The sequence below is a fragment of the Berghia stephanieae genome, chromosome 2 (assembly GCF_034508935.2).
Source record: "Berghia stephanieae isolate SIO BIC M18660-M18661 chromosome 2, UCSD_Bste_1.3, whole genome shotgun sequence".
NCBI lineage: Eukaryota > Metazoa > Mollusca > Gastropoda > Nudibranchia > Aeolidiidae > Berghia > Berghia stephanieae.
Window position 1 is genome coordinate 97151777 of NC_088361.1, and position 15000 is coordinate 97166776.

Here is a 15000-nt window from a genome sequence, read left to right on the forward strand (position 1 = left end):
ATGGTGTATCATCTATAAATGCTGTTGTTACAAGGATCACATGAAATCAAACAAAATTTAAACAATGTCACTAATTTAAAATATTATCCTGATCTCTAGCTCTATCAAAACTATTTTGAAAAGGAGTCGCTTGATCATAGTAAATTTTCATCATCATCATCATCGATTAATTCTAGTTCCTTCATGTATCCCATTTAACAGATAACTCAAAAGTGGATCCATAATTTGGATTTAATTAGCACAGAAAAGCGTAAGTATAAAATTTTTGTGTAAACTGTGAAGCTCGTCTGAAATAATTGATTGCAGATAGAGAGGAAATCATTTGTGGACATTTATTTGAATCTATGTGGCATATTTGGAGGTCTGATAATGGAACACGAATGTAGGCTTGTTTTCATTGATATTTTGCATTGATTTTAGATTAATTCCATAACAAATAAGAGATCATAACAATTCGAAATGTCAGACTTCTAAATAAGTGTACGTTGACTTAAACTTGTCCTTTATTGATTTATTTAATATTGTTATAATTTATGTTATTTTATTTACTGATTGTTGTACGTTTAAAAAAAAATATTCAATGTTTTGTGTGTGTGTGGGGGGGGGGGGGGGGGGGTGGGATGGGTTTGTTGTTATTTTTTTTTTTTTCTTAATTCTTGAGTGGGTTCAGTATTGTTAAGCAGCTTTGGTGTTCATAATGTCGCCAAACTATACTATGGATGTTATTGATATTTCTGATATTCCTTCTATCAACATACAATTTTATTATGAAACTAAGACATGATATATTTTAAAGATACAGAAAATAGAAATATTTATTTGTTTTGATTGTCATGATTGTCGACAAGGAAGAGGAGATGGTTTCAAGATGATGATTTGTGATGGTGTTGGAGGGTTGCACTAGTTTTGACAAAGGTGTATTGGGAAAAAAGTAGATATAAATATAAACGGGGTGTCATGTACATGTCGTACTTCACTTTCTATTTTTAGTTATTCATTTATGCTATAGATTGTGGAGATTTGGCTGAATGATACTTTTCTTCAATGAAGAAGAGGTCATGTGTAGTTAAAATACAATCCATTTACATCCCAATCGAATAAGATTGAGTTTTTAAAGAGGAATTTGTACTTTTACCATGTACCCAGACTTTATGGACACCCTGTAGACAAAAAAAATAATTTTATGATATGATAGCTCGCAAGCAGATGATGTCGATTACAATATTGTGATTTATTTATGGATTTGGCGGTTTGAGAAAGAGAGAGAGGTTGTACCAGTTTTTACAATTATAATTTATGCTTTAAAAATCATCTCTTCTCAAAGCGAGGACACTTGAAAGCTGGGTTGGAAGAGACAAGGGAGATAGCACAGAGCTCTCTCGTAAGACAATCACATCTCATGTCGCCAGAATGACTGGAGGTAAGGCTGGGTAATAACTTTTGAGTGGAAGAGGGGACGTAGAAAGGAAGATGGTTGCCATCATTTGGTTGATTATTTCCCCTTGGTTTCTTTACTTGTTCATGATATTCAAAGCCTTTTATTCTGTTGATTTTTTCTCCATGAATTTTCATAATCCCATAGATACATTTATCTCTGCCCATTGTTTTGTTGTTTTTTGTTACTTACTCTGTTCTTTAATCGAATGTATAAGGTTTTTAAAAAGTTCTTTGACGCTGAGTCCTCTGAATACCTCTTTATTTCTTCTATTGCTGATTCATTATATTCTCCACAACATCCTGGGTGGGGTTCCCGACCTCATATGGTGGGCAGGGAGGCACGTACTGTGTCTCTATCCCCCTTTATCCGTTTTCCAACATGCTTTCTGTCTTTGTCTTGGAATGGTTATTACTTAGTTTTGTCCTGGCTCTAGCTTTGGTCCTTGACTGAAAGGGAAACAGTCAAATGTATAGTTAGAGTATTGGGAGATGATTTTTTTAAAAAATTGAAATCTTCTCTCTGTTATTTATTGCTAGTCATGGCAGCAATCTGATCGGTAATCAGATTATTTGAGGTTTGATCCCCAGGTAGTCTGATTTTTTGGGATGTTTTTTTTTCTTGCATTTTTCTTTCTTGCTTTATCTGGCACCTTTCATAAACATTTGTTCAGATCTTTATCCAACAATGATAGTGTGCTCTTGAAATCTACATCTGTTTCCTATTTGAACCATTCCCCTTTGTCTCGTGTCCTTTTAATTGTAATTTTAGAATCTTATCACTATCTCGTTTTCTTCCTTTTTACTGGTGCTGAATGTGTCGCAAGCGCCATGAAACGCTTAAAAACAAAAACAATCTCCACTACATCCTGGGTAAGGTTTTCTCTTTTCTAGGTTGCTTTCTGTCTTTGTCTTTGAATTAGATTTCTTGGTTTTATCCTGGTCCTGGCCAGAGTCTGGCTGAGAGGGAAACAGTCAAATGCATTGTTAATAGTTTTGTGAGACATTTTATGCTTGTAAATCATCTCTTGTTATATTATGTTATTTGTTTTTAAAGGCTTTTGTAAGCATTTGAGTGCGTTCCTCTCAGCAGAGACCTGTGCTTGTGTCTGGAAAGGACTTTTAGGTGATATCAGACTTAGCACATTGATAGTTTGCTCTTGTCATCTGTAGTTTGCTCTTGGCATCTACTTCTGTTCTTTATTTAAACCAGTCCCCTTTGTCTTACTTTTTCTTGGGTGCTTTTAATTGTAAACCTAGGATTTTTTTAAAATTTTTTTTTACTATTCCATTTTCTTACTGGGTGGGGTTCCTGACCTCCCATAGTGGGCAGGGAGGTACATACTGTGTCTTCTATCCCCCTATGTCTGTTTTCCAACATGCTTTCTGTCTTTGTCTTGGAATGAGATTACTTGGTTTTGTCCTGGCCCTGGCTGGATACCCTAGCTGGGAGGGAAACAGTCAAATGTATAGTTAGAGTTTTGGGAGATGATATTTTTTTCCTTGTAAATCATCTCCCTGTTATGCACTGTATTGTTTTGTTTAAATATTATATATGATTTTTAAACATTTGAGTGTATCCCTCTTCTTAGTTGGGACCTGGGCTTGTGTGTGGATGAGACTTTTAGGTGATCTCAAACTAAGTACGTTGATAGTGTGCTCTTGGAATCTACATCTGTTTCCTATTTGAACAAATTCCCCTTTGTCTTACCTTTACTTGGGTGCTTTGATTGTAATTCTAGAACTTTTGACTATCCCATTTTCTTCCTTTTTACTGGCGCTGATATGACCTTAATGTGTTGCAAGCGCTGTAAAACCCTTAAAAACAAAAAAAAAACATTTTCCTACTTATTAGTGGCGCTGAAATGACCTAAATGTGTTGCATGCACATAAAACCCTTAAAATCAAAACAAAACATATTTGCGACATCCCTCATAGTTTGTTCTGTTTACAGACTTAAAAAGTTAGATGACATTGTATAAGTCTGTCTCACTCCTTCTGATATTGGGAATCATTTTGTTGTTTCAAAATGTAGATGTGCTGCGGACTGTTTTGTTAACTTCATTAGTTTATTTAGAGGTTTGACCCATGTGAACCTTAATGATTATGATTCTTTTACAATCATATGATACGTTATTTGAAATGTGGAAAGAGCTTCTACATTTAGATACTATAATTTTCAATAAAAGATTGTATATTAACTATAACAGTAACACCTCATTTACTAGAAATACTTAAATTAGTTGTATGCACACTTGTGATTGTATCACCATCTATGAATTATTGGTGCTCTTCCATTTTGTTTCTTTATGGATGTACTAAACGTAGAAGACCCTCAATATCAAAGATAGATAAATTGAACTTTAAGAAACTTACGTCTGCATCTATCTGATTATATACAACGCATCCATATCCATTAACTACAAAACACCAGTGAAGACAAGTTCTGAGTGGTGCTAACACTTATAATTGGATTCATTTGGCTGAGATGGGTGTGGTAATGTAGGGCCTACATGATCAGCATTGAAATCTAAAATCCGAGTGGATTTTTCATTTTTAAGTTTCTGCAGTGTTATGTTGGCATCTGAATAAGGTGCTCTGGAAAATTAATGAAAATGGCCACTTCGGTACTTCCTGTACTCTTCATCCATCAATGCACTGCTGCAGAGATAATAAAAATTTGGGATTTAGTCATTTTGATATGTTAATAAAGCTTTCGGTGCTTAAATAGAAATGATATTGATTGGAAATTTATGGTTAAGGAGTAAATATTAAAGTCCCTAGCTCAATGTCACACGATTTATATTTTTGATTCGTTATTTTTTTGTTTGTTTTAAATTTTTTTTTTTTTTTTTTTTTTTCTAAAGGCAACAGTTTCCAGCAACCTAAGCCTGTCGAGATTGTGAGACAGTCCATGCCTTTTGGAAGCATCAGTGGGGAAGCTGGTCTCTTTTTCATCGGCTATGCCAAAGATCCATACAACTTCGAGTTTATGTTGGACCGTATGGTTGGTGCTGGGGGAGATGGTCACAGTGACGATATTATGAGACTGACTAAGAATGTCAAGGGTACTTATTGGTACTTCCCTGGTGAAAAAGAGCTGGCTAAATTTGCATAAGCAATTTTGGATGATAATTTTTATGAGGAACATTGGTATATATTCATTTCATTCAGGTTTTTTGTGTCCAGCAACTCATTTTTGATAATCATTTACAATAAAATTTGATCCTAGGCGTGACATAATTTTTTTCTTCGAAATTACATGATACATTGGTTTATGAAACTCCCTAATATATGTTTGAAAAAAATACATTCTGGAACCAAATTTTATTTTCTGTTCAGTTGTGCTGGTCTGGAAATTGACAGTATTTTCTATTACCTTGAAAAAGAAGGGAAAAGAAATGCTGAAATTTGATTCGCCCATAACTTTATTTGTTTTTAAAATCAAAAATTTTTGTTGTGAGATTGAAAGTTAATTATATTGTTCACGAAATTCTTGTATACACCTTTTAAAATCATTTACATCGTTTTTACAATTTCATATGAATCAAGACTTCATTTATAGCCTTTACACTAACTAAACAATGATGTTTTATTTATTTTTTTTTAGTTTCGTTTAAATGTTCAAAAGTGAAATACAACAATTTTTTAAAAGATGTGTCTCTTCTCCTAAAAAATTATATTTCCGCATTTCTTGCCTATATTTATACAATTAAAAGCATGTGGATTTGAGAATTAAAACAAAGTACGTTTTGAAAACATATTTATGTGCCATTTCATTCCAAAGACTATATTTTGAAAGAGATCACATTTTATTATACAAGTATACTAAGGTTATTACTGCTATTGTTGATTTCTGTTAAGGTGCTTCTTGTTGTTCTTTTCATACTGTACTTTATTAGGTTGTTCTTGAGAGTTAAGCTCAAAATTGTAGTTGAATATATCAAACTCTTGTCATAAATACATTTTGTTTGTCATAATTAGTTTGCTTTTTTACTCAGGATTTATTTCACTGGGATTTAATTCTTGATTTTGCATGGAAAGCTTCACTTACTGCCGAGCAATTGATTAGAATATGATTGGAATAACTACTAATAAAGTGATATTATTAATAACAAGTATATTGTTAACTTATTTTGTGGTTGTTGCTATAGGTTCATTGACCTGAGTAAGGAGAAAAGAATGAAATCTCTTTTTCTCTACCATGTTGCTATTTATCCTTGTCATGGGCTGATGTTAATTGTGATCCTAAACCTCAAAACGGTCATAAGAAAGTGGTTTTAAAAATATAATTTATTATAAAAAAAATATGAGACTTGGTTTAATGGTTTGATTTATAAAGGAGAATGAATATAATATTTTAAAGTGTCGAAAATTAAACCAAAAAAAAATTCTGGTCATTTTAACGTCAAAATTGTTTGTTGGTATCTGCTTTACCCAGACATAATATAGTATTCTTGAAGTCCTAATTAGGACCTAGTTCGAAATTTTTAACACAGGTGTTCAAGAATACTTTTAGAGGTGTCTGGAATAAACTGCTTTTTTTTTTTTTTTTTACAAAGTTTAGGAATGCCTCATATTTTTGCTATCATGTTATTGCAAAATGAAAGGAGTATAATAGTTTCGAGGTCATGAGTCGTATTTAGATTCCACCCCAACCTTTGATAGGATATGTAGCTGAAAAGTTTTACTTGTTTTGTTTTATTATAGTGAAGGGGGTGGGGAGGGGGAGAAGAAAGAGAGATTTTGTTTTTGATTTAATTCACTATCTGGAAGGGGTCTTTGACCTGCCATGGAGGACGCTATGTCTTCTATCCCCTTTTATCTTTGTTCCGAGTTGCTTTCTGTCTTTGTATTGGAATGGGATTACTTAGTTTTGTCCTAGTCATGACCAGAGTCCTTGACTGGGATGGAAAGAGTCGGATATTGTTTTTTTTTTGGTTATAAATATATATATTGGTTTGTAAACATTTGAGTGTATTCCTTTTATTGGGGACCTGTGCTTGGCTTGTGTCTGGATGAGACATTTATGTGATCTCAAACTAAGTACACCGATAGTGTGCTCTTGAAATCTACATCTGTTCCCTATCTGAACCCTTCCCATTTGTCTTACTTTTTCTCGTATGCTTTCAATAGTAAATCTATAACTTTATTAACTATCCCATTTTCTTCCTTTTTACTGGCGCTGAAATGACCTTAATGTGTCGCAAGCGCCGTAAAACCCTTAAAAACAAACCTGATGGAATCCTTAACTGAGAGGGAGGCAATCAAATGTACAGCTCTTCTTTTTTTTTGTTTGAGATATTTTTTGCTTTATAAATAACCTCTCTGTTATGTACTGTTATAGTTTTTAGCTTTTAACATATAGTGTTTTAAAGCATTTGAGTGTATCCTTCGTATCCTTGAACCTGGTTGGAACTTAACCAAATAGGCACATTGATGGATTGCTCGTGGATCTCCTGTTCTCTATTTGAGCCAGTCCCCTTTGTCTTACTTTTTATTTGGTGCTTTAAACTTCAAATCTACTTTTTTCCCTTTTTCTCTTTTTTTTTTATATGATGCTGGAATGACCTAATAGTGTTCAAAGCGCAGTAAAACCCATAAAAAATGAACAAAACATAAAGCAGTTTTGCTGACTTATTTTTTTATGTTATGAATTTTAAAAAAAAAAAAGCTTTTATATAGCTCAATATCCAATAAATATGCTCACTCAAAAGCGTTTTACAAAGTGTCTTTGACCAACATCAACACGTAACGAGTAGAACCGTACATGATGCCTGTAAGCAATCTTAACATTGTTTTTCGAAAAAGACTGCTGTTAACGGCCAGGCAGTAATTTTAAACCTGAGTACGATGAGAGTGTGAGTAAAGAGCCTTTCCAAGGACTCAACTATACGCCAAGTGAGGTACAAACCCAGAACCTTCTGATTCGAAAGCGAGTATCATGCCACAAGACCATAAAGCCATGCAAGTCTATTGTGTTGTTTTGGTGGAGTCTTTTGACCTCCCATGGTAGGAAGGCTACTTTTGTACCTTCTATACCTCTGTTTGTTTTCATTTTCCAAGTTGATTTCTTTCATTTTCTTGGAATGATAGACTTGGTTTTGACTGGGTCCTGGCCAAAGTCCTTGGCTTAGGGAAAACAATCAATGATGTATTATTATTTTTGGGAAATTATTTTATTTTCCCTTGTTTATCATCTCTCTGTTTTATACTGTTATATATTTGTTTTGAATAGAATATTTTGTAAACATTTGAGAATATTCCTCTTAGTGGGATCTTGTGCTTGTTACTGGATGGGACTTTGGGTGATCTAAAACTAAGTACATGGATAATATGCACTTGAAATATACATCTGTTCACTATTTGATCCAATGCTTTACTTTTTCTCTAAATCTAGAATTATTTTTTGGCTTTCCCAGTTTCTTCCTTTTTATTGGTGGTAAATGTCCGGAAAATGTTGCAAGCATTGTATATACCTATATCAACACAAGGTTATCGTTTATAACTCGTGTTTTGCTCACCGTGATATGAACATATTGTTATAACATTTTTGCAACTGTTTACAATAAGTATAGCAAAAAAGTTAACATGTGCATTCTTTATCAAGTCCTTTCAATTAAAACAAAACATCTTAAATAATTTATTCCAATAATGTCTTCATATCCCATGACCCAGAAACTGCACAATATAGAATTTTATTTTTTTTTAATGTTGAAATTTGCACGATGATATTTTTATTCATGTTATGACATTAAGTAAACAACAAAAAATTAACTCACAAGTACAAAGAATATTCAATGCGAGCAACAACAAAATCATTCAGAAGTACAATAAAAATTCAATAAATTAAATTGCGTTTTGTTCGTTTCTGAAAGCAATGCAAAGACAGGAAATCACGATATTATCATAATCTAAAGCAGTATTGCCTTCCTGACCAAGAGTCTAGCAATCAAGGACATTGGAGCAATAACCAAGAAGATAGACTTTTAATCATTCGTAATCTATCATCTCAAAAGGGTATTGGCTATGTCGGGTGATCAACAATGGCCATTTAAAATAAAAAATTCCCAGACTGGTCAAAAATGAGAATATAAACATCAAGAGGGTCATCTTTGGGTAAAACACTCAAATTGTATTCAGATGATCAAAACCCATGCCTTCCCATCTCCATAAGTACATTGATGGATTTCTCCTGGAATCTTCTGTTCCCTATTTGAATCAGTCCCCTTTATCTAACTTTTTATTCAGTGCTTTTATTTTCAGATTTGCAACTTTTCCCCCATCAACTTCCTTTTTGTGGGCACTGAAATTACCTTATACTTATGGTGTTGCAAGTGTTGTAAAAGCCCTAAAACATGAACATACCTCATAAGCAAGTTGATGACAATAATGGTTTTGTTTTGAGCTCACCCTTTGAAATTCAACTCTTTCCCTATTAATCATTTAAGTTCACCTTAAATTTTGTCTATTGGTACACTTCTCAAAATTTCCCTGACAATCGTAAGCGGTCAATAGAAGAGTCATAGAAGAATTTATGATCTGCAGATTAAAATAAGACAAGTTTTAACACATGTCTTGGTCATACCAGTCTTTATATCATAATCTTTTATAATTTGATATGATACAAAACAACACTGGGAAGAAAGCAATAAGCATGACTATGCGTGTAACCCTGATTGTTTACTTGTGTATAGTGTCCTCTGTTGTTACTCTTGCTTATATAGATATATATAATAAGTGTGCACAGCATGCCATTTTACAATCCATCTTAAGCACTCTGCTCCCATAGTAAATCAATATTCACGACAAATTACAGGAAAGTTGTCTATAGAAATGTAAATAGATTTGATGTGTAATGAATGAACAATGTATAAGCACCAAAAATATATCTTTTGAGTTATATCTTGAAAAAGTCAAAAGGCGTGTCTGCAGATTTGTTCATAAGAACAATAACAACGTGGGGATCCTGACCTCCCATAGTGGGCAGGGAGGTACATGCTGTGTCTTCTATCCCCCCATACCTGTTTTCCAATTGTTTCCTGTCATTGTCTTGGAATGAGATTACTTAGTTTTGTCCTGATCCTTGCCGGAGTTCCTTGACTGGGAGGGAAACAGTCGAATGTATAGTTATAGTTTTGGGAGATGATATTTTTTTCCTTGTAAATCATCTCTCTGTTATGCATTGTATTATGTTTAGTTTACATATTATGTTATATGATTGGTAAACATTTGAGTGTATTCCTCTTAGTTGGGACCTGTGCTTGTGTCTGGATGAGACTTTTAGGTGATCTCAAACTAAGTACTTTAACGGTGTGCTCTTGGAATCTACATCTGTTCCCTATTTGAACCCGTTCCCCTTTGTCTTACCTTTTCTTTTGTGCTTTAATTGTAATTCTAGAACATTTTACTATCCTATTCTCTTCCTTTTTACTGGCGCTGATATGACCTTAATGTGTTGCAAGCGCCGTAAAACCCTTAAAAACAAACAAAAACAAAAAGTGTAACAAACATGATGGCAGAGCGCAGCAAATGGATGACATTGAAAGAGAAGTAGAAAACATAAACTAAAGATCTTTTTTTAATGTATACAAGGACAAACAGCAACCCCAATCAAAGACCGACAACAAAACCCAACTGGGTGGGGATCCTGACCTCCCATAGCGGGCAGGGAGGTACATACTATGTCTTCTATCCCCTTATATCTTATCCAACAAGCTTTCTGTCTTTGTCTTGGAATGAGATTACTTGGTTTTTTCCGGGCCCTCGTCGGAGTCCTGGCTGAGAGGGAAACAGTCAAATGCATAGTTATTGTTTTGGGAGATGATATTTTTTTTCCTTGTAAATCATCTCTCTGTTATGTATTATTATATTGGTTATTTTTAATGTATAATGTAAGCATTTGAGTGAATTCCTCTTTGTTGGATTTTGTGCTTGTGTCCGGATGAGACATAGGTGATCTCAAACTAAGTACATTGGTGGTATGCTCTTGGAATCTACATCTGATCCCTATTTGTTCCCATTCCCCTTTGTCTTACTTTCTCTTGGGTGCTTTAATTGTAATTCTAGAACTTTTTACTATCCCATTTTCTTCCTTTTTACTGGCGCTGATATAACCTAAATGTGTTGCAAGCACCGTAAAACCCTTAAAAACAAACAAACAAACAAAACCCAAGAAATGAGCACTGCTATCGTCCACCCTACTCCTGAGTGAATGCACATATTCAGTCCTTTTTTCCAAGTACAATAGGGGTATGGAATTCCCTCCCCGCCAACTTGAGAAATTTTGACAGTTATGATAGTGAGAAATTTACTTGCCAATTAGAAAACATTAAATTTCTGGCACACGAGGATATAATTATTGTGATACAGAGCCATTACCTACCACCATCCCACACCTCACAAATCTTGTGTCTCTCTTCATAATGCTTAAAATATTACAATGGGTATTTTAAAAATCGTGTGTATAAAAGACGTATTTCTTGCAACATTAAACATCATTTTTTCAGTGCGTTTCTCTCAATGGCTTGAATGCACTCAAAAGAGGATGGATTTTCCATTCCAATGACTTCAGTCCATATTTTGCTCTCCTTCAGCGAGTAGTTTCACCTGAAATGATTATAAAATTTATTTCATAAAACGACATTATTTGAATATAAGATAATATAAATAATATTACAAGATTGAAAATTAAATATGACCTTTAATTCCTGCAATAAATAAATTGCTGAATTAAATCTTTAAAAGTTATGCAACTTCTAGATAGAAATATGCCACGGCACCGAAAATCGTGCTGAAACTGAACATTTAGCAAAAAGCCCCATTTTCTGTGATCCAGCCTGAACGTCGGTATCACTTGCTGATTACAAGAGTTAAAGCTGTCATTGAGTAATTAATTACCGCTACAGGCGATTGAGTAAGGGGAGATCACTGAGTAGCAAAATTATGCATTAATCATGCATTAGAAAATTATTCTGTGACTAAATGTTCAAATTATGAGTCAGTTTTTCTTCAGTTTACTTAAAGATCCATCTTTCTTCTTTTAAACTGCTTCTAAATGAAGAAATTTCATCCAGAAATAAATTATTACGGTATGGAATAAAAAGGCACCTAAAATTTAGAATTTTACCAAAAGTACATTATGCATAATTTTCAAAAAAATTGGTCGACACCGGGATGCTCTCTATTGACTGGCTGAAGGCAAACATCGCACCTGTATTTAAAAAAGGCAACAAAAATAAAGCAGAGAACTACTGTCCAATCTCACTGACGTCTGTCATATCCAAACTATAAGAGCATATAATCTGTAAGAACATGATGAACCACTTTGAGAACAATGACATCCTAACTGACCTGAACCACGCGTTTCGCAAAGGATACTTGTGTGAAAGCCAACTCCTAATAACTGTAAACGACCTGTTGAGACTCCAGAATGCCAACACTCAGGCAGACATCAGTATCCTCGACTTTTCCAAAGCATTTGATACTAGTGCCCCACCAAAAACTCCTGCAGAAACTAGAAAATTATGGAATTCATGGCTCTCTACACACATGGCTTTGTAATTTCCTCACAAAACGTACCATGAAAGTAGTCCTAGACGGCACGTCATCGGATGAATGTCCAGTCATATCAGGAGTACCACAGGGAACAGTGCTAGGACCCATACTGTTTCTTTGTTTCATCAATGACCTACCTCTACAAGTAAAATCTCGGGTTAGGTTATTCGCCGATGACTGTCTAATATACTGACCAATAAAATCTGCAAATGATCAAAAATCGCTACAAGAGGACTTGAATAGTCTCGAACAGTGGGCTAACGATTGGGGAATGAAATTTAACGCAAACAAATGCAACACCCTCAGCACAGCTAAAAAGTACAATGAGACCTACAAGTTAAACAACACAGTCCTGAAACAAGTCGACGAAAACCCATACCTCGGCATCACCTTCTCAAAGGACTTGAAATGGGGGAAACACATTAACAAAATAACCCAAAAGGCAAGCTGCACCCTCGCATTTCTCTGCCGAAATCTTAGCCACACCCCAACGTCATGCAAAAAACAAAATGCCTACCTCGCACTTGTGAGATCACAATTGGAATACAGAGCAGTTGCTTGGGACCCCTACCTGAAAGAGGATATTCAAAAACTTGAGAGAGTCCAGAGACAAGGCGCCCAGTTCATAACTGGGAACTATAAGAGCAGAACCCCAGGATGCATGACAAAAATGTTAGAAGAAAGAAACCTCATCAGCCTCCAACAAAGAAGAAAAGAAACCCGTCTGTCATTCATGTTCAAGATTATAACAGATCAAATACCATCAATAAAGGCAGACTCCTTTTTCATGCCACGACCAAACAAAAGAAAAATCCGAGCACTCACTTTTACCAACCACATAACCGAAAACCCCATTGAGGGATACACCACAAACAATTCGAACTGCTTCAAAATCCCACAGACAAGAACGCAAAACTACAGAAATTCTTTCTTCATTAGAACTATCTCAGAGTGAAATGGGCTGGATGAACTGGTCATCATGACACCACACCTAAACGATTTCAAGGCCCGACTGACATGGGCCAGCGCCCAATATGAGGAGGCCGCTGAAATACAACCAGACCATTGGTTTCTTCAGCGCCAACCATACAGATACAGATACAGATATAGTGTCATGATATTTAATTAAAAATTATTTTTTAAATTAAATTTGTTTTTTTTTTTTAAACATTGTTATTATGTAAAGCGCCGCAGAGCACGATTAAAGTGGATATTTAGGCACTATATAAATTCATTATTTACTATTACTATTTACTATTTACTAATGTTACCTTCTCAATCTCATGAAATAAAGAGGCCAATGTTCCAGATAACAATGTTATTTTGCCTTCCGTTTCAGATTTTTCATCATGAAGTTCTGTAAGTTGGATCTCGTACTGTTTTCTAGTTATTTAGAAAAAAAAATGCAATATAGACAGAATACGAAGATCACATTAAAACAAAAATATGCATATTTGATATTAAAATTGAGATTTTATAATGCGCAATATAGCTTTACAAGGGTTCTCAAGCCAGCAGCAAAAGCGTGCAAAACACATTATATAGGCACCATTGCACTTCATTTTTTTTTTCTACAGAGACAATGCTGTTACTGATAGATAGTTCACTCCCGAGTAAGGGAAGATTATGTGAGAAAGGAGCTTTTTTCCAAATGCTCAACTTTGCTTCACATACAGTTTGAACGTGAGACTTCAAGATCACAAGGCGAGTGTCATACCATTGGATCAAAATATGATATGAAACTATTATCAATAGTTGTGCTTACAATTTAAAAATGATATTGAAACTTAAATGAATTTTTTTTAAACCACAATTTTATTATATATTATAAAATTACTCCCCAAGTGCACTATACTAATACAATTTTTCAAGTTAAATGCAATAATACCTGTGGGTTTCTAAAGCCACGAGTTTGTCCTGTAAATCGACTATGGCTCTTTTCACTTCATGCTCTTGGTTTGCAATACTTTGTGTTTGAGAAGAAGTATGTTGAATTTGCTTTTCAAGATTCCCAACTTTTTCCATCAATTCGTTGTGTTCACTCGACAACACATTTTGTCTTGTGTGAAGATTTAACAACTGGGATCGGTATGATGCTGTTTTATTCCTTCGATTATCTGTTTTAAAATGCAAAATTAAAATTAAAAGAGCAGGGGAAAAAAAAGCATGACAGAATTCTATCACAATGACGAAAATAAAATTTCAAGACAATTTCCAAAATTCCTCATCATTGTCAGTTTAGTTTCTATCTCACAATTTTTGTTATCATTGCAAGTGAAATAATTTTTTTTTTCGATTTCAAAGTTTGGCTTTTCGCTTCGAATAAATATGTTAATGGCAAAAGAACATAGAGTATATCACAGAATCTCAGGCTAATATAACATTTAAAATCTTATTTTTGAAAACTGGAAAACCAAAGCATGATGCTAGAAAGTTGCACCATTTGTATGAAAGCTAGAATACTTCCAGACCTTATTCCCTTCAGTTTTACCACAAGGCATGGTGAATTTTGTTTAAACTGTTAAGACAATCTTAAGCATATTTATATTAAATAAGAACTATCATATGTGTCAATGGAATCACTATGATTTCTATATCCAGATTTAGGTTTGCATTACTAATGATAAATCCCTGTATGTTTTTGATAAACATCAAGATGCAAGGGGACATAGTTTGCTTTCTCACCCCGAATAGCTCTATCCCTATCGAAAAATTACTATAAAAGAACCTTTGAGTCACTATTTAATATATATAATACAAATGATAATTGATTTTGTTCAAAACGACATTCAATTCAAAATGCTTTGTTTCTTTAGTCAAAACAGTTATTTTGATCATGGCAATTACAAAGTTGAAAAAACAATTGTGGGACAACCAAAGAAAGCAACTACACACTGCAGAAGAAAGGGACTAAGTAAAATTAATATTTCTTTACAAATGTGTGTTATTACATTAGAATAAGAAAAGTATTATGCACCTACCCTCTACATAACCCGTATTGCTAGTGGC

The 15000-nt window shown here is 34.1% G+C and overlaps 2 protein-coding genes across 3 annotated transcripts in view; one reads left to right on the top strand and one right to left on the bottom strand.

Annotated features, from left to right (window-relative positions):
- LOC144965967 (dye-decolorizing peroxidase YfeX-like) overlaps positions 1–8288 on the top strand; it is a 28026-nt gene extending 19738 nt beyond the window's left edge. The window contains exons 7-9 of the mRNA XM_078901885.1: positions 202–250; positions 1325–1420; positions 4302–8288. Coding sequence (XP_078758011.1) covers positions 202–250; positions 1325–1420; positions 4302–4552 — 396 coding nt within the window. The 3' untranslated portion in view covers positions 4553–8288. The remainder of the gene's footprint in view (positions 1–201; positions 251–1324; positions 1421–4301) is intronic.
- LOC144965966 (uncharacterized) overlaps positions 8131–15000 on the bottom strand; it is a 14667-nt gene continuing 7797 nt past the window's right edge. Inside the window, exons 5-9 of one of the 2 annotated variants that reach the window (XM_078901884.1) lie at positions 14973–15000; positions 13880–14108; positions 13263–13374; positions 12509–12562; positions 8131–11043 (exon numbers count right to left, since the gene is read on the bottom strand). The exon at positions 14973–15000 is cut by the window's right edge and continues 222 nt beyond it. In XM_078901884.1, coding sequence (XP_078758010.1) covers positions 12524–12562; positions 13263–13374; positions 13880–14108; positions 14973–15000 — 408 coding nt within the window. In that variant the 3' untranslated portion in view covers positions 8131–11043; positions 12509–12523. The remainder of the gene's footprint in view (positions 11044–12508; positions 12563–13262; positions 13375–13879; positions 14109–14972) is intronic. The other variant, XM_078901883.1, reaches the window with a different exon arrangement.